This window comes from Homalodisca vitripennis, chromosome 1, assembly GCF_021130785.1.
Source record: "Homalodisca vitripennis isolate AUS2020 chromosome 1, UT_GWSS_2.1, whole genome shotgun sequence".
Classification (NCBI taxonomy): Eukaryota; Metazoa; Arthropoda; class Insecta; order Hemiptera; family Cicadellidae; genus Homalodisca; species Homalodisca vitripennis.
Window position 1 is genome coordinate 65,807,051 of NC_060207.1, and position 25,774 is coordinate 65,832,824.

The following is a 25,774-nucleotide window of genomic DNA, read 5'->3' on the forward strand; positions in this document are numbered from 1 at the left end:
ATAAAATATAGGTATTCAAATATAATTTTATTGTTGTATAAACTAATTTAAGTAAAATACTGATTCAAGAGTTTTTCACCATATCCAAATAGAATTTCCTAATAACATAGTAGGTACAATAAAAATAAAATATACACAAAATATCACTTCAGAAGCTCTATCAATATACAATTAGACATTTATTGTAACATAGAAAGATAAATTAAAAATCATTGTGTTACCTTTGTAAGTGACATATCAATGTTCCCTAATTAGATACCACACAAGATTTCAAATAACATTATAATGTGAAAAGTAAATTGTCTTCAAAGTTATAAACTATAAATTAAACAAAAACTGTACATAACTATTAAAATAAATGTTAGAACATTAGTAATGAATTAGAATGAAACTAAAAGTTGATTAAAACTTTTTTATAAAAGTACTTTTATTATTATTACTCAAAAGAGGAAAAATAAAAATTACTTTTGAGTTTTGGGCCATTAAAACAAATGTGAAATGATTAAAGTCTGTGGCTGTTTTATTGAAACAAGCATAGAAGCTTCATTATTTTACAATATTGCATTGAGGGAAATTACAAATTAACATTAAATGTAAATGAAGAGTAAGTAATAATAACTATCTGATGCAAATTTGAAAATGATAAATCTGGCAAGAATGAAGATCATATAAATACTTTAATATAATACATTATACATAATAATATTAAAGTATCAATTCAGTAAATTGATGCTTACTTCAATTTACACAGTAATTGTGAATACTTCAACGTTATTGTTATTCAACTCATCTGTGAATTTGGGGTGAGAGCTCATCATCGAGTTTGAGGATAGCACACTTTCAGAGAATTGCTGTACTATAGTACAACTATAGTTTCAAATGAAGGAGTCAACAGAAACGAAACCAATGTATGAGTTAACGAGGTTGTGTACCTCATAAGCAATTCCCTGAGAGTAGCTTCTTCGTCTTCCGTCGTCTGCGTCGCATCACTGAGGGTCTGCCCAGGAGGCCACGCTGAGGTCAGCTCCTCACCATCCTCCAAAATGCCGACTCGACTTCGTCCCCTCGGCTCTACGACTTCCACTAAGCGATCGGGTCCACCAGAAAATTTCATAGGTTTCTCAACCCCTGGAGGATCAACCGGTCTCCACCCTTCACCTAAAGCACCGCCACCTGGGTTAGTTCACCAGTGTGGGGTTGAAACTAAGCATTGTTCTTTAACCACCAGAAGGCTGACAAATGGAAACAAGTGTGAATCTTTTAATACTTTATTTTGAATAATAAACAACATTAACAAATAAATTTTGCATAATAAACAAAAATACTGAAAGAGTAGTAATGATAGATAGTGTTGTGAGTCCCTTCCCTAATTTATACTACAAATGTGTTGGTGAAAATTGCTATATTATAATCTTTAGCACCAAGCAAAAGTTACACAGTGTATTCAGATTAAAATGGAATTAAGTGAAAATGTTTGAAGACAGAGTTAATACATCCTCAAACCATATATATATAATTTTTTAGCAAGCCACATGTGTATATATATATATATATATATATATATATATATATATATTAATCAGCATAAATGTATAATATTTACAGCAGGATGTTTACATAAATACATGTAAAATAATCTATACAAAACAATTTTGAGGAATTTTCTTCTGATGTGGTCATGTGATAAAGTAGAACTGTTCTAAAAACCTTCTTTAAAAAAGCTGTCTTATTTTTATGTAGTGGTTACTATGAAAAATAATTTATTGATTATTTATTGCAAATAATTGTGGGACTGTTCACTTTTGTTTCCATTTTACGCCCTTCCTTAGATTAGAGACAAATAGACCTCATACATGTGTGTGTGTCTGGGCTGTAACCAGTGAAGTGGTCACATTTCATGCACACAACCGAAATTCTTTGTTACTTGACAGGGCCAGAAACTGCCAAGCCAAGTAACAAAAATATCTCTTTTGTGTGTCACAAAGTTTTCTATTTTATGATTACATAAAAATATTTCATCCAAAAAGTTGCTTTGGCTACAATTTTGAAAAATAAACTTAATTGGAAAGTTCTAAAACTTGTTACTATAATAGCAAATAAATATAAATTTATGCTTTCCAAAATTAAGAAAGGTGTGCCTTTTCTTTTATTTATATTGCAGGCTATTCACAAATGAGGGATCTTTAAGATTTGGTTACAGTGCTGGCACCCACACAACCTCGCAAATCAGTTTCATTCACCCATCAGATTTCACATGCTTACCTACTGTGTTAAAACAGCTAAAAGCAGGGTTAAATACATTTCTGTTAGTACCAAAATACTCTGCAAAACCAAAGCAAGTTGTGACATAATCTTGAAATAAATATCATGTTCAGAACATTTAAAAATAAGTTGTCAATAAACTTTAGAAGTTACAAATAACTTACTATACAGAGAATTAATATGGTTGTTACTAAGAAGAGGAGTACCATAAGAAAATAGCAATTGTAAATATAGCACAGTATATAAATAATGCTACAATCTTGTTACCATACGGTAACTTGTACTTACATGTTTTTTGGCTCAATATATCAAAACTGCCAAAAGTGGCTCCTATCTTTTTCTATAAAATTTCTGTCTATTTGGAGAACAACTTTTGTTAGAACTATGAGCCATATATTTTAGGTTCTAACCTGAATTTTTACTGGCAATAATAGTGCTTAAGATATTCCAGTGGCTGTACTTAAGTCATTAATTAACTTGGCCATTATTTATGTGGAATGGTGTTGTTTGTTTGTCAATTTTTCAATGTTTAACCAGGTGCTAAAACAACCCTTTTCATTGTAGACTCTCAAGCAATTGGAAAATTTAAGTCTAGTAGTTATTAAAACAACAATTTTCCAATATTGTTTATTTTTTGGACAAGACCTTTCAAAACCAAAGGTTTCATTGTCAGGTGACTCCACTAATAAATGTTTCTTGAAAACAATGTTGGTTTAGTAAATACTAGTTTTAATCCTTTTCATAACAACCATGGCTATGATCTTATGAATATCAGTTTTATTAAAAATATTATCACCAAGGGTTTAAGGAAAAGGAGTGTATTGTCAAAGACCACCTTAGATATAGTATTAATATGCTCATATTATAAGAATTTCATGTTAAGATATTGAAAACAGCGTAGAAGGCAAAGTACAAGGTTATAGATTTGGGGGAAGCAATGTACAAGGTTATAGATTTGCTTATACTATCAGTAGTAGGACTTTAAGTGTGGTAACATAATTAACCATGTGTTGATAGTACTTTAAGTATGGTAACATAGTTAACCATGTGTTGATAATATGTCAGTTTTGCAATTAAGGTGTATTGCTAATAACTATTTCTGGTGGTAAAGAACTCCAAAAATACAATAGTACTTGTTATAAGAAAATACATCATTTCAACCTGTACTTTTAGGTTTTATTCGGCTAGAACAATGCATAATTAGACAGTAATATTGTAGAGGATACTGACACCAATATTATAAAACAGCTGGTGTTATGATTAAATATTTTTATAAATGGACAGTCAGTTATTACATTCCTTCTTCCATGAGAGATCAAAAGCTTTCAAATATTTTGGAGTATATTTCACTCTTGATGATCTCAGATTTATAGACTTGTCTTGAGCAGAGCTGCAGCTACATATTTATCCAGAGGAGGCAAGTCCTAACTTTGCCGCACTTTCCCACCTATCAACTCCGTCACATTTAAAACATTTACTTTTATGGTGCTTCTAAATCACATTGTATATAATCCAGAAGTAATCCTTAATTATTATTATTATAGCAGTATTTTTTCCAATGATAGAACTGATGCTTATAATATGTTTATTGGAAAGATGAGGACAAACTAAACCAATTTTATGTACGCAACCTTTTTTGTATTCAGTTAAATTATGTATGTTTCAAAAATTTAAAAATTTTGATGTTGCTATAAATATATTAGGACATTAATATTACTTATTAGTATTGTAAGATCTATCGCCAAAGATCTATGTAGGTAATTTCTACTTAGTTGGTTAAGATCATAGCCCCTGATTTGTGCTTTAATTCACGTAACCAGCTAAAAAGGCCAATGCCAGTTGGAAAGGTGGCCATTTTCCTGATGTGGCATTCTCTGATGCATTCTCCTATTACTGGCAGAGGCCTACCAATATATATGGGTTTACTTTATCCCTAATAACATTTAATATTCAGCCAAGATGGATTTTTTACTGCATCAGATTCAGAGACTTTCTCTGTAAAGCTTATAATATTCATCAGATTCATTTCTCCTGTGAGGAAAATTACGATCATCTAAAAAAATTTATCCTAGCATCCCCAAAATTTCCATATGACAAGGTTTCATATAAGAATATTGTATACAGTATAACAAAGCTAATAATGCAAAGCCTTGTACAATAAATTGAATGATATCCTATGCAGATGTTTATCTGTTTTTAGACCACTCTTGATGAAAGATTCAAAATTTATTCCAGTAGCCAGAGATTCTGGTTTTTATTTAAAAACCTCTCCAACAATAGCCTCACTAAGTGGTATACATAGTTAACCAGAGGGAGAAAAGTCTACATCCAAGAATCCAAAATCCAAGAATCTCCAGATCCATTACAACAAAGGAGTTTGATGTGTCTAATTCTGCTTGTTTTGATCAGAAAGTAACTGGTTTGAATAATATTTTTCTTGAGTTCATAAAATACAATATTTTCAATTTTTAGAGGTAACTCTCAGCTCCGTTAATACCATGTATTATTCAGTAATGAACTGTCTACAGCTTTTGAAAAAGCTCTAAATTCTAGAACAAGTGGAAATTTACTGCCTGACAATTCATCTAAATGTCTATTATAAGTTACTTGAGAGAATGTTATACAAACAAGTATCCCTATTCTCAATGCCAGCAAATCCAAAGCAAAATTATTTCAGGCTTTGTTGAAACTGAGTGACCCAGTAAAAGATATTCAGAAAAGGCAAAGAAGTAAACTAGACTTTGAAAGAGAGGTATTTCTTGCACACTGTTATAGTAATTGGGAAGGTCAAAGAATGCTGTATAAATTTTTAGTTTGTATCAAACCTTTCTCAATAAATGAAATGAAAGGAAGAATCCTGCCTTCACAAGAGGTTTGGCAGTTTGGTGAACCATAAATGTATTACACTATTGCCACTTTGTTGTGTAAAGGGAGTAGTCCTTATACCTTTTAACCATTTATGGATATACAAGATATATTGAAGTTTAAATATTAGGAACAAGTTTTTTTGTCAAAACCCATACAATTTATATATTGAAGGCATAGAAATTGTGTCAGTAAACATTTTTAGTGTGGTTATTTATCTAAAATAATTTTGGCCTAACTAAATAATCTGCAAAATAAGAAATAAAGACTTCTGATGGATACATGTTAGTAGTCTTCCTTTTCATAATCAGTGTTATTACAAGTTACATAAAGTTATTTCAGCTACAAATGTTGTGTTAAATGAGATGATATATTCTCTTGGATCTATAATCCTCAAGTTCAGAAATTCTGAAATTAAATGGAAATAAACTATTGTGAATAATTCTAACAGAATATATTTTGCAATCAAACTAAATGTTCTCATGAGGAAGTCTTTAGTGACACCTCTTGTATACCTTAAGATACACACTGCAGTCTATTAATATTTATTTCATTTGCCAGTCTGAAATTTCCAAATAAAATACCTAGAGGGAGGATAACTTTTGGCAAGTATGGCAAAAAATAATTGAAAAATAGATTTGACAAACAAGTCAACCAACTTTTTTATAATAAAAATAGGAAATTTGTTTAATATTAATGATCCCCACAATACTTACAAACTTAATGATTAATTAATAAATAATGCACACATCAGTGGATTCAAAATTCGTATTGACTCCACCACAAGTTCAACTAAGCTGTTGAAGATAGGAACAATGGCGTAAGACAATGTCTGATATGATATTTGCAAATAATCAACTGCAGTTAAGTTGGCAAACAAACAAGTAAACAGTAGAAGGGAGGCTATGGAAACGGTGTCCAGATAACATACAGAAACATCTGGCCAATACCAACATTTCCAAGATAAGGCAGCTCTATTGTATGAACAAGAAGCTGGATTATTCACAGTTTATGATTATACCAGGTGGCTCTGTTTATCAGCAACACATTAATTTGGAATTGCCAATTCCAATATTGCTTCTTCATTACATATTATAGTATTAAATTACTTAGTTTACAGTTTAATTACATAAACTATCTCGATCTTTTGTATTTTTTTATTCACTCCAAACCAGTTAATATACCTATGTAGATTATTAAGATCCTGACAGGACCTTCTTAAAATTGTTTCTTGGTCCATCTGTCTGAGCGATAAATCTTGATAAAAAGGTCTATAGACTTTAAACTTGATGCATAAGTTTTTCTTGGTCCAACTGTATTCATTTTGGGGTTAAAAGGTCAAAGAGGAGTCCATTAATATGTCAGTCCATCTGTTCAATAACTCTTCCGTTATGTTCCGTCAGGTTCTTCAATTTTCTGTTGTTTCGATTTATTCTTGTCAATATTTGGTTAACCAAAATACAGGAGTTCGATCTCATTGTTTAATTTTGTGGATAAAAGCAATTTAATTACTTTTCCATTTGATCATTTACACAGATGATTTTGTTTGGTTTTTAAGAGACACATTGCATGTTGTGGATGCAAGAGTGCAATTTACAATAATACTGTACCTAAATGTATAATAATTAAGTTAGGCAAAATAGCTGTAGTGAAATATCAACAGAATGCAACATTGTAATAAGGTTTCGCCCAGTACAGTTAAAGATACATAAAATATTCTATACACAACATAGCTATGATGGGAAGGGTTGATTTAATATGAATATTGAGTTTTAGCTTCAGTTCACCTCCATCTTAATGTAGCATCTGGAATCTGATGGTGTTATTGACTTGACTCCTGGAATCTGTTGCCATGTTTGTCTGAAGAGATAGAAAAAAAAGTCGATGACAAAGAAGCTCAAAAACCAACAATTTACATTGTTTCTACATCAGAGACATCCAGATTATAAAATATAATGTAATCCAGATGAATTGGCACTCTTATTGTCTCATTCTGATTGATTTAATTAAATACCAAATAGTATAGAAATACACAATTTATAATATGGTGTACTACCAATGACTGAGCACTGATAAACATCCTTTACGAATTTGTAATTAGTCTATTCAGATACAAAATACTTGTAGATATGTATAATGCATTACCAAACTATGTAAACAACTTAAATTTTAAATCATGATATATCTTTTTCATTTCTCAGATAGAGATATGATTGCATTAGAATACTCACAAGCTTATTGAAATTAACTAACTAAATCACATTATTATCTTCTGGAAGTATCCACTTTGTCTTCCTTCCAATAAATTTATCAGCTTCAGTAAGAGCTTAGGGTGATTTGCAAAATAGATACATGAAAGTGGCTGTAGAGATCTGTTTAATTCAAGTTGCATCCTCAAAATCATCAAGTGTGTGTGTGTGTGTGTGTGTGTGTGTGTGTGTGTGTGTGTGTGTGTGTGTGTGTGTGTGTGTGTGTGTGTGTGTGTGTGCATAGTACATCATATCTTTTGTAAGATATATTCAGATCTATATTGTCACTGCAAGGAGATAGATCTTAGGAAGTGGAAGCACCCTCCTCATTACTATAAGCTTAATAGTTAACAGTTCACTTAGATATGAGAAATTCTAATTTTAAAAGGCAGCTATCATGAAACACCCTTGAGTTTAGTTTCACCTCATAAGAACATTTATAAATACAAAGTTAAACCTTAAAACATTTTCTGCTTAAAAATAAAACAATCTGTGTGGTGAAAAACAAAGGTATGTACAATCACATATTTAAAACTAGATGGTATAAAAAAAATTCTAGGGGTTAAAATAATGCAGAGAATTATTTTTTAAAGTTTAGCATTATTCTTATGATATAAAAAAGATGACCAGCAGTACAGTCAACTTCAAAGGCTGTTTGGTCAGTAAATAGTATTTTTTTTAAATTTTTTCCAAACATAATTTTGCTCTAACACTAAAAAAGGACTTAAACAAATTAAATAAAGTTTTATGATTTTTAGTATTAGTTTTATCCAAGCTGTCAGTTGTGTATACACTTTTATATTACTTTTTCAAAGATGGTTTCAATTATTAAATAGACAATTTCAGGAAATGTTCCCTAAATACGCACAGTCGAAAGTTATATTCAAAATTTAGCAATAATGAAAACTTTCCACTTCATACGGTATCAAAATATTTATACCAGTCAAATCAATTCTATTTGGAATAGTTTTGGATAAGTGTACCCACATTAAAATTATTGAAAACTTTAATATGCTGGCAATCATGTGGTGTGAATTTAAACCAGTGATAGAGCTCAGCTCACATGAAAGTGAATGTGTGAAATGCCTGCCAAAGTAATCACTAATTCAAAAGTTCACAGCTCACATTTGCTGGCATATTTAATTTAAATTTCCCCCATTTTCTTGGGGATATTTCAAACTAAATAACGTATAATTTGTCTGTATATCTTATTACACCATGAGTAGAACAAAAAATTGTCCTTGTGGTATGTGGGTTTCCTTCAATAATGTGTCAATTTTTTACACGTTTACAAGTATTCACTTTCTAAAGAGTTTTAAACTTATAAACTAAACTATACAGTAAAAAAATCAAACTGCACTAATAATAGTTATAATGATTACAATAAATTATAATAGTTTGTGCTAAAAATCTAATACAAGTATAAACAGCATTTGAAAAAAATCGGCATTCAAAAATTATGAAAGAGGAATCTTTTAATTTCAAACATTATACAGCTTCAATTAAAAACATATTAGATACAAAACTGGTTGCTAAACTTTTATGAAATTCTTAATTTATGATGTAGCCTATATAACTGGAATAATTTCTGCTGGTTACAGAAGTGTAAACACATCTATCCAACTTCATGGCCACTACTATAAACAGAGGTAATGTGCACACTTTCTATAAACATTCACAGTGGATGTCAATCTTAATATACACGTTAGTCAAATGTTCCTATTTTACTTGGCATATGTTGTTTTTATTTTTATTTGACAAACGTTTTATTTTCTCATATTGACAACATTTAATGAAAAGGCAGCTTAACTTGTTATTAAATTAATTATGAAGTTTTCCATTTATTTTTTGTAGCATCATTGCAGTAGTGTGCTTGTAATACGATGTTCATTGTATTTTGTGCATCATCAATCAAGAATTTTATGTTGTCACTTTTAAAACTCAAACCACCACCTCACATTTAAATTATACAAAAGCGACATTATATTGCTGGTTTCATAAGGCAAAGATATCACCTTAGGTTTGGGTTAGTATCTTTTAAATGTTATACTCTACCCCTTTAAAACATCTTTGTTTTATCATTATTTGTATTGGCTATTCAGAAGAAAATCTGAAACTTTGTTATAATTTGTAGTTTAAATATTCAAAAATATATGTTTTACATGAATAACTAAACAGCTTTTGGATGCATATTAATTATATCTTAAAATGAAACATCTCTCATAACATTATGATGAATAATAGGTATTAAAAATAAAGATATTCTCGTTCATATTCATACTAATTTTTCTTAGGGAAGAATACTTAAGTGTATTTTACTATAGCCAGCTAAGAATAAAGGGTTTATGATTCTGACTAGAGGCTGATTACAATCACAATTAAAAACTTTGTAATATCCATCAGTTTTGTTTAGCTGTACAAAATTCCACACAATTGTTTTAGTTTATTATTATATTATAATACAAGTAACAAAAACTTTATCTACTTTGGCTAGCTATGTTTACAGCTATTTTGCAAACTTTCAGTGATTTTAATCCCCATCAGAAAGCCTCTTATTACATTAAAACAGTTATTTATAAATCCCAAGTTTAACTCTTAGTCTTACTCTGTGAAATATACCACTTGTTTATTAATATTTATTGTGAAAGGTCAGTGTTCATGACTCAACCTTTTTACAAAAAAAAAAACATTAAAACTGATAATTTAAAAGTAATTTATAAACAAACGAGTTTCATTGCATGTTTAAAACAACTTGTAAAATATCAATCCATTTGCAAAATGAGTTAACTTAAAATGCATCTTACAATTTGAAGTTAGCTGTCTAAAGCAGAAATATTTAGAACATTAAGAAACTAATTAGCTGAGCCAATTACTGAAGGGACTGGAAAAATGTAATTTCTGTCTGTCTGTCTATCCGCACAATATCTAGAAAACAAACTATAAACTTGAAATTTTGCATGAAGCTTAATTTCTATATGAGGAACACTGAGTTTGATGGTGGTGCATATATCTCTCCATGGTATTTGTCTGAGCTTTAGCTATTATCTTTACATTGGTCTTATGGATAACCATGACAGTAATGGGAAAATATCAAAATAAATAAATTTATAAACAAACTCAGTACACTTATAAGATATTTTTACATGTGACCTGTTGGCACATGTAACCTAACTATTCCAACATACAAAACATTATTTTATGGTGACCTGATAAGTAGACTTTTATTATCTAAGCATTGATATGAAACTCAATGTAATAAACAAATATATGAATGTATCATGTGGCAAGAAAGACTTCAACTGTAGAATCAAAATTTTACATGAAACTTTAGTCTAAATTGACAAGAATGAGTTCCATAATGTGGCATGTCCAACTATAGAATTTAGCTTAATATCATTGAAAGTTATTACTCAATAGGCTGACACAATTTGTTTGCCAGGGAATGTGAAAAATGTCTTTTCCGTATGATTGTTGTTTTATTTGTCAATAAATGAAATGAGCTATAAACTTGACATTTTTCAGTGAAGCCTGTTAATAAGCGACATGTAGTGTGATATACTCCTAACTTGGATTAAAATATAGATGCATCACTTGTATATTATTATTGTAACAATAACTGTAAATAAACAACACGCTTGTTACTAAAATCACTATATATCATTATCTTTTGTTGTGTACCATAAAACATACCTTTTTTGGGATGCTTATTCCACAGAATGCCATATCTGAGTGTCTGTCTGTCTGCTTATTGCTACCTGAAACAAAACACTTCACATTCAATTTGGAAAAACTCAACTATTTCACTTCTAACATTTATCTAGAAGGTTTTATGTGGATAAGTTGGATCTCTAGATTGAACTTAATTATCACATTACTTCAGGCTATGTCCAGACAGTATAATTTTATACATGCAGAAATAATCATGCCCAAACCAGGGTTTGAACCCAGTTCTCTAGGGTAATAAATCACTTGACTACCAGGAATGGCTTGTTAAGTTAAGTGGATCTTTGCAGAAAAAAACTATATAATTATCGAAGAAAATTTGAAAAAATTACTTCCGGCCGGATAATACACCGGAAAAATTCTATTGATAAGAAGTTCCGACTACTTTGGATTTCACTAACTGAGGTATTATTTCATTTTCCTTAGTATATTCCGATCGGAAGTGATTATTTTTGTTTTTTTCTCGATAATTATATATTTATTAGTCGGCGTTGAATTAATAGCTAAAATCAATGCCCTAACATAATTATAAGTACCACTTTTACCTCAACCAGTGAAATCCAAAATCGTCAAAACTTGAATCTGTAGAGAGCTTTTCTTCGGTATTTACCAACCGGAAGTGATTTTTTTCTCGATAAATATATAGGTAGTCGAGTACAGTTTAATGATAACAAAAAATCGTTGTCCTAACTCAGTCAAAAATACCACGTTTACCTCAATAACTGAAGTCCGAAGTAGGTAGTTGAAGTTCTAATTATTAGAGTTTTTCAGGTGTATTTTATTTCTGACCGAAAGTGATTTTTTTCCGATAATTATATACTCGTCTACAGTGTAATGATACAAAAAATCGTCATTATAACTCATTCAGTGAAATCCAAAGTAGCCAAACTTCTAATCAGTAGAGTTTTTCCTTATTTTCCGATCGTTAGTTTGATCTGTACCCGAGCAACGCTCGAAAATTGCCCTCCTTTTCTAAAGGGTTTTCAGCCGTCAGTAGCCCAATGTCCCCGAAGGGGTGTTTCATTTTCTCCACAGAATATAATTGTGTCAATTATACGCTTGAGTGAAGCTCTGTTTTGTTCTTTTTCTTTCTTATCCAGTGAATCCACTTCACTTTGGTGCCTTCTACTCGGCCAGAATCGAACTTCGTAAAGTTTCTGTAGCTATACAAGAAAATTTGTGGTACTAGAGTTGCTGTGAGAGTTGAATTTACCAATTAAATCTTTCCACTTTCTACATGGCGCAGTTACTAAAGCTCCATATTTTTGGTATTTACCTTTTATCAGTGAACTCAATGGCAAATAACACAAAAAACGTCCCCTGGATCCCCCGGTTTCGGACCCCCCCCCCCCCCGAACGAAATTTCTGGCTACGCTACTGGTATATACATGTATAGAAAATGAAAACAAACTTAAGAAGTATTATAAACCGCTAGTGTATCTACAGATCACCAAAACAGCAATGGCTGATATCTTCTATATGACATGTGATTATCCTTGCAGGCTCTCCACACTCATATAATGAGTAGATATGTATATTCCAAGTGGTAGATCCTATCCTGGAAAATTTGGAAAATATGAAATCTCAAAAGTGATTTCTAGATTTCTGAAATACAGGAGAAAATTTCCCACACAATGCAAAAGTGCTCATTTTGTTAAAGAGGGATACCGATAACACGTCTCACCTAATCGTTCTAAGTAAAGTTATTAAAATTGACCACCAACAAAAATAAGATTGTTTTCATTATGTAAATTTTGAATTTACAACAAATAATTTTTTTAATCAGATATGATAAATAATTGAAATATGAAGAGCCAATATTGATGCCCTTACTACCTGTAAACTCTACAATAAAAAGGAAGGTGGTCATACAGCACAAGAAGTAATAATAACATACGAGTAAACCACAGTTTGTATGCTAACAGGGCTGTTGAGAGAGTGTTACATTTAATAAACTGCCAATTTAACCAAACAACTAAATGCCCATTTATCTGATGCTAGCCTGCTGTGAGGTTAATTACGCGGTGTCAGTATTGCAGTTGGCTGTTCCGCATGGACGCTCAGTCACACAGACTATGCAACTGCACAGCAGCTTTCTGTCATTTCACCAGAGTTCAACGTCCTTTCAAGTGGGAGATGAAGTTTTGCATTTTGAGTTTGATGGTTCCACCACAAATTTCTCAAAAAAGGTCTTAATGAATTTTTATTACCTATTACAAAATTGATACTGTTAGCATTAATAATTTAATGTAGTATATTTGGCTAATACATTTAAAGTAATTGAATGTAGTAGATTTGCAATAAGAAAAGTAAATGAAGTAATGTTCAATATAAATTTTAAATTACTACTTGTATATCCTGAAAACTTTAAGAGTATTTATTTAAGAAAATGATACACAAATTACCTCATAATATAACTGCCCACTGCTCTATTCGGTGGTGTTTGTGTGTGTGTATGTATGTATATAAATACACACACACACACACACACACACACACACACACACACACACACACACACACACACACACACACGTGTGTAATATATATGTAGGAGGGATTTAATACACTGGGGGTTTAAAATACTATAAAGAGGTATTCCTGGGTTTCTCTTTAGACTCAAAAAGTAGACTTAGTAATGTTACTTTAGAACTGTGTATGAATGTGCCAGTGTTTACTATATCTATATAAGTGTTTACAGTAAACTCTGGACCATCCCCAACCTTTCAGTCCATGAAGCAAAGCTTTATGTTTTGTGTAATAAGCACAAATTCAGCACATAATAATAAATAGTTCAACCCACTGGGATCTATAAACTTTAATTCTTCAAATTTTTAAAATCTTAAACATTTAAGTTTTTAACAAAGTACGTTTTGGATTGAATTATTTGAACCATTTCAGTCAGTAAGTATAGATGTACTTATGTAGTGTATTATGTATTCAGTCATTTACTATTATATAGCCGAAGCTTAACCCCTTAACAGTTTTCTTTTTCTACCTTAAACTATGTCGTTTTGATAATTTTTTGCTGTTTTTACAGAGACAAGTTTGTAGAGTTTAAATACATACTCTGTTATGAAAGAAGTGTCTTTTTTTATTTTTTTGCTATTGTTTATTTATCATCTTCTTAGTCACTTTCACTGAACATGATCTACTCATCATAAAATATACTAAGCCAAACGTCTATCTGTAGGTCATATATTTCCATAGTACAATAAAAACTATAAATAAAACCATAAAATATTCCAGGATGGGTAACATACAACAACAACATGCGGTAGCTATCTGCACTGTAATTACAGTGAACTGATAAAAGACCAAGGATAGAAATGCTTCTTGTGTAATATTCTGCCAGAAAACATAATAAAACAGGAACAATATAACGATCTGTACTATTACGCCAGTAGTACATTTTCACACAATCGCTATGAACGTAATATTACGTCACTGTTAAGAGGTTAATAATAGACTTGAATAAATACATCAATCATAAATTGAAATAGATGTCAGTTTACCACCCATACTATAAACTCTGCTTAATGAGAGAAACATGCATTTGCTAATTGGCAGTAACAAGTTACTAATAGATACATTGTATTTTTAAAATGTCTTTAGAAATTTAATGAGTCTCATCAATATTACAGTTATCAATTAATAGTCCAATAACCAAAGGCAACCAAAGGAATCCTGTACTATTATATGTAGAAAGAAATAGGTGATTCCAGTCTCGGCTATACAGGGAGGCACTTTCCAATGTCAAATTTCACCCTTCGCTCCCCGCCCCCCTGGACACGTTTACAAAGCTCTCTGTCAACCAAGAGCATGTCAAGTATCATAAGAAATAAAATTAAAATATGCCCTAGCTTCAAACCATCTCCGAAATTCCATTCCCAATTAGTACACCACCATCCTCAATAAAACAAGAATATAGGTATAGTAATAAGATACTAAAGCTTATGTAAAATTTAATATTATTCAGCAAAGTGGTGGCTAGTTTATGGTAATAATATTTGAAATAGTGTTTTGTTTATGAAATGAAGTAGATTTATAAAATGAAATAGATTTATTCATTTTGGGTAAGTTTATTTTACAATTGTAAAAATGTACTTTTGTTATAATAGGTATTTTTGTAGCCTATATTCTTGATCATGGTTGATCAAAGTTATGAGTTATTTATTGGTATATATCTCATTCAGTAAGCTGGGCCAAATATGTTTTCTTCTTTTTCTATTTGTATTATTATTTGTTTAATTAGATTTCATTTTTATACTTTATTACTAATTTATCGAATTTGTACTACTGTTATGCAAAACACTGTTGGGTTGTGATTGTTTAGCAAAACTCTTAAAATTGGAACTAAAACAAATATGTAACTATATTTAAATGATCATAAAAAAAAAATCTTCTATACTGTTACGTAAGATTATATATTTTCGTTATCTGCAAAAGTAAAAGTAAATTTATTTGTAATACAAAAAACATCTTCACTAATAGGCACATTAAGGGCAGAGAAAAATACTAGGAACACAACACAATCAGATTTCCTTGACACTGAACTTTAATCTCAGCCGGTAGGGATCAGACAGAGCCAACCTTTTTCAATAATAGGCACATTAGGGGCATTTAGAGGTACTAGGAGCACAACACAATCAGATTTCCTTGACACTGAACTTTAATCTCAGCCGGTAGGGATCAGACAGAGCCAACCTTTTTCAATAATAGGCACATTAGGGGCATTTAGAGGTACTAGGAGCACAACACAATCAGATTTCCTTGACACTGAACTTTAATCTCAGCTGATGTAGGGATCAGACAGAGCCAACCTTTTTCAATAATAGGCACATTAGGGGCATTTAGAGGTACTAGGAGCACAACACAATCAGATTTCCTTGACACTGAACTTTAATCTCGGCCAGTAGGGATCAGACAGAGCCAACCTTTTTCAATAATAGGCACATTAGGGGCATTTAGAGGTACTAGGAGCACAACACAATCAGATTTCCTTGACACTGAACTTTAATCTCAGCCAATTTAGGGATAAGACAGAGCTGTCCTTGACTGAAATTTAGATCTGCTAGAGAATTACAGGAGCCATCAGGTTTAACCAGTAGTAGGCAGAAGCCGAGGTTGCCAATCACACAGTGTCTGTACAAGGAAGTATTTTTGAAGAGAATTAATTAGTAGAAGTAAATTTATCTTCTTCATCAAATCCTTCTGCCAGGAAGTTTTCAGATCAAAATTGTCATTTGATAAATGCTAAGTACATTATTTTTAGAACATTCATTTTTAAGTCCATTTCTTAGTATTCTATGCGATTGTCTATTTTACAACAGATAGGGGTTCTTTCTTTATAATTTATGTAAAGTAACAATTACAACAGTAAAGGAGAGTATTGCATAGGAGGACAATGTTTTATTTGTTCTAAAACATTATACTTCTCAATTTTATAATCTCAAATTTACAGAGTTTTTTGAAAGATTTGCACTTGAATTAATTAAACATAAATTACATGTATTTTCTGTACTGTAACCAGAATGTTTAATGGGGGGCGCTCCCCTAAAAGGAGGCGTACTAAGACAAGATTTTAGCAAAAACTGTTCTAGCCAATCTCTAAGACTGTTGGAAGGAGAGATGACCTTGGGGAAGGAAGGAGGCAATCTGGCCATGATTGTAGGCTCAGGGAGAGGGCATCACAGTTTTAGAATGAAGCCTGAAATGTGTTAATAAAACAGATGCAATATACACTCACTTGTATTATAATATGTAATTGCAATAAACTGTGTTCCCACATAAATATTGTTAGTTACAATTTAGAAAAGTATAGAAATTATAAGTATAATCTGACAAAATGTAGAAATTATAATTTTGTCATTATTAACTTCTTATATTTTTGGTAGGGGGAGGGCATCGAGGCTGGGCAAACCCTGGACACCACCAACCATAGGAACAGCCCTGCCGATCTCAATGCATTACTGGGCATTGGAAGGATCTAGATTTGTCAACACCTCCCTTTTTCACCAGCTTTAATACATTTCCTGCATTGTTAAATTTGTTAATTTGTCACACATTGCGACGTGAGTAACAAGTGAACCATAAAGATGCATTATTTCAGTGTGGAATGGTTCACCGGTCTCATGAAAATGGCGGAACTGTGGCATCTAATAATTTTGAGTAGGTCAACACTCTAGGTGAAATGGATGGAACTACCCGATTTTACTTTATTAGGGAGCGCCACTGTATACGATGTTTACTTTTTAACTGTGTGAGTTACTCGTGATTCAAGGCACACACCTTTATTATCAGTTAAACCAATATTAAATTATTGAATGACAAATCTAATGATCTATTCTGTACCTTGAAGGCTGATACAATAACGTAGCAGACAATGATGCCAGCTGACATCGACATGAACAAGGGAATTAACTGTGCATAGTTGAATCACAGTTGGCTCATATGTAACAACAATTTATTGTAATAATTATAATTCTATCCCACTTCCAACCAAAGCTACTTAAATTCCCAATTAAATTGTTAACAAACTGTAAAAATCATGTTTCACAAAATAGACTTGGCTTGTTGAAATCCTGCTGGAATTAAAAGTGTACTAAAAGGGGCATCATGTCACAGTGACCTTGCTAAGGCATGAATTGGCAATAGACAACCCAATTAATTCATGAACTCATAGCAACACTGGAAGCACTAATGCAAATAGTGACAATTAAATAAAAACTGTGAAAGATCTTTGAGATAACTTTTCTTTTTTGTATAATTTGAACTTTTGTGGTAAAATTGTGAATTTATTGGGTTGATCAATCTAAACAAAGTTTAACACTCAGGCTCAATTTTAAAAATTTGTTCATTGATTTACTCTTATTTTCCAATATACATAATATGCCAAATTTATAGAAAAGAGAATCTCTTTATGAAAAATTGGATCTTTAATAGCATAAAAATTATAATATGTAATAACTGCTGAAAATTAAATTTCCTTATAATGAAGAATATACTTGACGGTCACACTCAGAGTGACGGGTGTGTGTTCACAACACAGGCAACGGGGACCGACTAGCAGACTCCGTCTCCGGTGTTGACACACCGCGTCACCCTCAGTGTATTGTAATGTAATTAAATGTAAAATGCTATAAATTTAATACAAGTAATTTGAAAAATGTTATTCATTCTCATGTTGCATAAATAATGTTATCAAAACTTAAACTGATATTAGTTTTGATTGTGCAATAATTCATAGAAAAAATTCAACCACACGAATCTAAACTGAGGGCAATCTAGTTGCTATTCAAGCATCTTCTGAGGTATATTTAACAATACTGCTAAACAAAGTGTGATGTTACAAATCTCCGATTTTGTCTTCAGATAAAATAACTTTGTTTGGACCTAATTTTCAATGTTGAGAATTAAAAATTTGTATTCGTTCTTTCTTATTGAATGGCTCAAAAATGTGTCTAATAACAGTACAACATGAAGTTGAGTTAATTTTAAACGATTTGAAGTTAGTTGATTTTAATTGTTCTAATTAAAGTTAGGTTAAGTTAGATTACAATACAACACAATGTAGACTTTTAAACAAGCAACACTAGAGATAAAAACAAAAAAGAGGCTGGTTGGCTGTGGATAATTGCAATAATGAATGTAGATACTTGTCACAGTTTTTATTATGAGTTACACAAGCAGCTATTTCAATAGTAGTAGGGAAGGAAATAGGGAATGCCACAAATGTACGTAACTATGCAACAGGTTATACAACCTTCAAAGGCGAAGGTCATATTTAATAATATTCTTACAGTGAAGTTCTCATCATATATACAGATATCATCTAAATCTTGTATATAAGACTTCTTTCATAATCTGACTGCACAATTTCTGATACATTTAATATCATATATATGTTTTAATATACTTAAATTAGGAAATTTATTTGATATTAATTTCTTATGATAATTATTTAAGTTACATTTTTAAAGTTAAAAAATTTGGAACTTGAAATTTAACAGCAGACAAATCTGATTTAACAAACTATTAGCAAAGTGACATTCTAGAAGCTAATGGCCTATTTGCACTGTAAAAACACACAACAGTGTATTTCTTGAAATTAGCCATGCTAGTTTTGGTGCAGGTCAAAATGGGAGGGTATCAAGAATCGAAAGCGTGATTTGTTTGAAACCAAGCGTCAGACACAAAAATAATACTTATATTTCCATCATACAACTAGATAAAAAAGGCAAAGTGCCACTTTAAGGGTCTAACTGTATATATTTAGCTGACCCTGATTTAACATTCATTTACAAAAAAAACCTGACAGTTGGTTTTAAGCATATCAAGTTAAAAATACAATTTGAGAAAACAAAATTATCATTTGATATTTTTAAACCTTTTGACACAATTCCGAGCACCACAGCTGGTAATTGATTTCTTTCTTAGGAAAGAAATAAATCTCTATTAATTTCAATAAAATCAATATTGTGTGCTTATACAGTTCAAAGAGATGTTCTACTGCTTTAACCTTTTTATTAAAATTTGTGTCATCAAATAATAGTAATAATTAAAATCGATAGAAAATAAATATATTTGGTTATTACTGATAACATCCTATTAATATTATAAATGCAAAAGTACCTTTTTTGTTTGTTTTGCTTTCACACATACACTATACAACCGATTGTACTTAAATTTTCCATGGATATTTTAAAAGGTCCCTGGGATGATTACAGGCCTATTCTTATTTTGAAAATCCTTCTGGAGTATGCCCCACTGGTCTCTAAAGCAGTTAAAAATCCCATCTTGGTCTCTAACGTTGTGAAATATTAAATAAAGAGCCTGTTAAATGTAATCAACTGTTTTGTGTAGACATTGTATTATGACAGCACGACCATGTTTCATTAATTTAACTACTATTTTCAATTTGTTCTTATTTGAAGAGTGAAAACATAACAAAAGTAACAATACTTCTTATTTCAACACCGTGGAAACAAGGCAAACTAATAATTAATTTATTATAGACTTTACTTAATGTACTAAATTGTGAATATGTACATTTAAGGTATTGAATTTTGTTTCCTTGGACATTGTGGAATGGCATATAGAAGCTGAAGAAACAAAAAGAGTGACTGGGCAATTGCATCATTTAACAAACCATTCGCTCTATGACTACAATATAAGGAAACAAGTGAGTGCAGTGAATCTGTGATTCTAGCAATGCGTGAAACACTAAATGCAATTATTATGATAGAGAATCATTGAGGGGACATCACATCCATTTCTCACTGATGAGGTATACAATACTCCTTAAGTATATGTATACTGATATAATCCCTGGACAAAGAAAAAAAATCATATGGATGAACAATTTAATAATGTAAGTATTATTGATGTTGATTTTAGATTTTAATTTTCAATAACAATATCTATATCTATACAATTCAGAAAACTGTACTGCTTTGTATCCAATCTCATTACAAAATTATATATAGCAAACTTCGATTTAGCATTGGAAATATAATAAATTTGAATTAGAAGTGCAAACCTGAAATAAGATTTACTCACAATTTTGCTTAACCTCTCATCCTCTTAATCATGAGCACTGAAAAACGGGTACCTGATATATGAATAATTCCATGTTTTAAATATCATAGGACCCTATTGTATTACACCACAAGTACTTTGATTTAAGAAAGCTATTCACTAACTTCGACTTTGGAGTTCATCTAAATTTGTCTAAAATAGTTCAAATGTTACTGAAATCATAGAAGCTATTCAATCAAATACACAGAATTTCATATATAAATAGTGGCGAAGCCACAGTATGTGCTAGTTTTGTATATTTATAAGCCAGACAAATTAATTAATTTATATTGGTTAGTTTATCACAGCAATTTGGCGAGCTTAGAAGGAATTCCATTGACTAAACTGGTAACTTGTAGTGGTAATAGGAGACATAAACAGTCATGCTTGGCTGGCCAATACACTGAGTTTGGAGCATGTTTTGGTGAATAACACATAAGCCGAGGTACACCACCACCACCAGTGTAACCCTAGGCTGGGGCAGAGTGACCTACATCTCATCAAGTGTTAAGGTCTATATTGAAAATTCTGCTTGAGTAAATTCATTATTTCCATTGTCACAACTTGTTTTCATATTTAACAGTATTTGGCCACAGGATTTGAGTTATGAGGTTAAACAGACAGTAGCCGATTTGACTTCTTAGTGTTTGACAAGCCTACTCATTTATCATTTATTGTTACGGAAACTTCAGATTTTGCATTTTGCCTTGGCTTGTTTTGCTGCTTAAATCTTTTGTTTAGGAAAGGTTATTTAGAGTATAGTTTGATAGTGTTTCTTCTGAGTTTAGTTTCTAAATAAGAAATGCCTTAAAGCTCCAGGTTTTGACGTGTAATTCTTCTTGAATTTATTATTCTTAACTAAATAATATCTTTTCTTTCCTGCGAGGTCTAATTTTATTTTAACAATATTAAAATCTCTACTGGTTGTCTAAGTACCAGATTATTTTAATCTGTATATAGCCATTGATTCTGCTTTTATGTGAGTTGAAATTTATTTGTATCTCGGATTCTTATCAAAGTTATGGTAGCTACTTTTAATCATAAAATTAATCACTCCTTAATTTTTAAATGGGATTAGTGGCTGTAGGATCAAGACACACAAGACACAAGCAGTGTTTAAGTGCAGTCACTAGATATGGTGTGCATTCATTTTACTTTTAGACATCAATAATCTTTTTTTGTCTTTCTCTTTAAAATCAAATACTACTACAGTACAATTTTTACACTAATCACAATTTTCAGCTTTACAAACTGACATATCCAAATATTTATTTCAAGATAATTGGAATATTTCAGGATGATTGTAAAAAATAAAGAATGTCTTATTTTAGTATTTTACTAGGTGAAGTTAGGACTAAGAGGAACCCCCCCCCCCCCAAAAAAAAAAGATTGTATTGGGTAAACGAGGAATAGCTTTATTAAAGAAGAGCGATTATTTCTTACCAAATGTAGACTATAAAGAGCTCAATAATGGCAACAAATAGCGAATTCCAGATTTATATGGTAATTCCATTTAGCTTTAGATGTAAATTCCATGCATTTCACACGTGAGGTGGCGTGAATATTTTTAAAGCATAATAGACTTACACTATTTTCTCTCAAACATGAAACTGACTTGTTGTTTGTCGTAATATTTTATTTAATCCTAAATTCAGTTAATCTCCTTGGTTTAAAACTGTCAAGTAGGTACTTGTTCAATGAACTATTCAGTTTGATCTTTCCAGGGTCACCTGAGTTCTAGAGTTTGAACAATCAGCTTTGGGTTTTAAAACATTCAAAATAATTTTAGTCACAGCCTTTTAAAATATCATTTTTGACTATAGGAAAAACACAAGAAAACTAATGTTTCCATGTGGAATTGTAAACATTTAAAATAATATTTTGGGTATACTAACCCCACAGAAAAACAACTAACGATAAGGTTATATGCAAATTTTACAGTAGACTATTTACATGAAAGATGACTGAAGAGAATTACCTACATGTTTCTTATTTATATAAAAAGTTATGTGTTTAAGTAATATAAACTTAATTTTCTTAAATTATATTTAATTAAAGATATATAATTTCTTTTAAAAATATGTAATTTTCTGGTCATAATTCCTATTAATATTATAAAATGGAGCATAATAGTTAGTTTGATAATAGAAAAAAAACCATATATACATTCATATTATATTGAAAAGGTCACGTTAAATGTGGACTCATTAAGATTTGTTATCGTAAGGATGAGGGCTACACTAGCAGCAGTGGTGTACCTCGGCTTATGTGTTATTCACCAAAACATGCCCCAGACTCAGTAAATAGTGCTGCAGAGACCAGGACTGTTTATGTCTTCAGTGACCACTACAAGTTACGAGTTGTGCTAGGCAGGTTTCCTGCTGGTCTTCTATCTTGTAAAGACTAATTCAAATATATCTTTGATAGGTACTGTTATTTTTCATTACTTTATATTTGATACTGTTACTGTCTATATCCGTTTGGACAGAAATGTTATTGTTCCGTAAAAGAATTAATTTGTTCCACAAATTTTACAAGAATAATTTTCCATAAACTGGGAGAGCCAATATCTGAGCGGTCCAAGACATCGGACTTTTGGCCTGAGTTAGAGATAGTGCAAGTCCAAATCTTGACTGTGACTATTGCAATTTTTATCAGTACCATTGACCTTTTATTGCATCGATTCTGTTCCTTTTTCTGTATGATAGGATCCTCGCACAGGCCATTGACCCTTGAGGACATGCTAAATAAGGCTTAAAAGATCGGCCTTTTTAATAAAAAAAAACTATAGTAAATACTTTTCACTGTAAAAAAGGCTTGCCACACAGTTCTCATCCTATAAACCTACAAGGTACGAGTACACCACACCACTTGTCATGTTATAGGTTTTGCTGAGGTTCATTGCATAATCTGTGTTACATATTTCGTAATTAATAGATAGACTGACAAACAATAATATGGAAAAGAAATTTTATATCCCACTACAAACAAAAGAGAAATTGTGTCAGCCTACTGAGTGATACGTTTCAACAACGCTCAGCCAAATTTCATGGTTGGACATGCTTTGTTTACTAATTTATTTATTCTGATATTTTCTCGCTGTAATCATGATTACCCATAAGACCAATGAAAAAGTATTCACTAACGCTCAGCTAAATCCCATAGATTGACATGCACCATCATCAAACTCAGTGTTCCTAATATAAAATGAAGCCTTATGCACAATTTCAAGTATATAGATCAGGTTTTTTTAGATATGGTATGGACAGACAGACAAAACAGAAATGAAATTTTTCCAGCCCCAGGATAGGCTTCGCTGATGCTCAATCAATAAACCGTAGCTTTCTTTTGATTTTGATTGCCTCCTTTGTATATAATCCAGAAAACACTAACATTTTTCTTATTACAAAATGTAGAATATAATAAAAACATAGTACAGTAAATACTTGTTTTGCAGTCAGCTAAACATTACGTTGATTCATAAATGTGCAAATACAAGAAAAGAGATTATGCAGATAGTTTTATGAAATAAATCTAAAATAAATCATCCTTACTTCAGGAGGAAACTACTTAACATACGATCATAAGAACTGCAACAAAAGAGAGGGAGCTTACAAAAACTTGTAAATACAACAAAATAGTTTATGTAGATAGTTTTGTTTTATCAATATAATCTAAATCATCCTTACTTCAGGAGAAAAATACTCAACATACTATTGTTAGAACTACAACAAAAGAGAGGGAGCTTACAAAAACTTGTAAATACAACAAAATAGTTTATGTAGATAGTTTTGTTTTATCAATATAATCTAAATCATCCTTACTTCAGGAGAAAAATACTCAACATACTATTGTTAGAACTACAACAAAAGAGAGGGAGCTTACAAAAACTTGTAAATACAACAAAATAGTTTATGTAGATAGTTTTGTTTTATCAATATAATCTAAATCATCCTTACTTCAGGAGAAAAATACTCAACATACTATTGTTAGAACTACAACAAAAGAGAGGGAGCTTACAAAAACTTGTAAATACAACAAAATAGTTTATGTAGATAGTTTTGTTTTATCAATATAATCTAAATCATCCTTACTTCAGGAGAGAAAAATACTCAACATACTATTGTTAGAACTACAACAAAAGAGAGGGAGCTTACAAAAACTTGTAAATACAACAAAATAGTTTATGTAGATAGTTTTGTTTTATCAATATAATCTAAATCATCCTTACTTCAGGAGAAAAATACTCAACATACTATTGTTAGAACTACAACAAAAGAGAGGGAGCTTACAAAAACTTGTAAATACAACAAAATAGTTTATGTAGATAGTTTTGTTTTATCAATATAATCTAAGTCATCCTTACTTCAGGAGAAAAATACTCAACATACTATTGTTAGAACTACAACAAAAGAGAGGGAGGTTACCGAAAACAACACTGAAGGGATGAGTACTGAAGCAACATTTTAACTCTCTTTAAAGATTTCTTCAAGGAACTTAATAAATCTAACTTGTCTACCCAAAAATAGTAAACATCTATTCATTCTAACATTGTAAAAGTCTTTCTCTGTAAACTAATGGATATAGCTTCGACTCTCTAACTGAGAGATCACATGTTTAAATCTAGGGGAGGTCCAATCCTGTTGCTGAGGCTTAAAAGATAGTAAAAAACTTTGTATAATCCTTTACACTATTTTTAATCCTGATGATAGAGATAATTCTGGCTACTTCCTGATTGTATATCTTTTAATTCCATGAAACACCCAAAACCAAGCTTGTTAACACTCCTGACAAAACTTAAATCCAATACCACATTTTAAATAAAAACCTTTAGCAATACCACTTTATCTTTTAACATTCTAATAAAGAATAATAATATACCAATTAATAAATTTTGCAACAAATCCAAATTTCTTTTTTTATTATTTGTAGATAACACAGTGTAATTTAATCCCAGTACAAGTAGTAACCATCAGAGCTCTGTCTGTTGTCACTTTATATACTGTCATGTGAAATTAATTTGTAATTTTTTAAAAGTGTATTGGAGTGAACAAGAAAACACCAGGACAGAGGTGAGAAAAGTACGAATATGTGCC

General features: G+C 31.0%; 1 protein-coding gene across 10 annotated transcripts in view; it reads right to left on the reverse strand.

Moving 5' to 3' along the window:
* The window catches only part of LOC124363539 (glucose transporter type 1), a 154,057-nt gene that overhangs the window by 68,018 nt on the left and 60,265 nt on the right, over positions 1-25,774 (reverse strand). For 7 of the 10 annotated variants that reach the window (XM_046818814.1, XM_046818792.1, XM_046818798.1 and 4 more), the window contains 2 exons: positions 11,067-11,131; positions 933-1,158 (listed from right to left, as the gene is read on the reverse strand). In XM_046818814.1, coding sequence (XP_046674770.1) covers positions 933-1,114 — 182 coding nt within the window. In that variant the 5' untranslated portion in view covers positions 1,115-1,158; positions 11,067-11,131. Of the gene's footprint in view, positions 1-932; positions 1,159-11,066; positions 11,132-25,774 lie in introns of those variants that run through there. The other 3 variants (XM_046818844.1, XM_046818836.1, XM_046818830.1) reach the window with 2 other exon arrangements.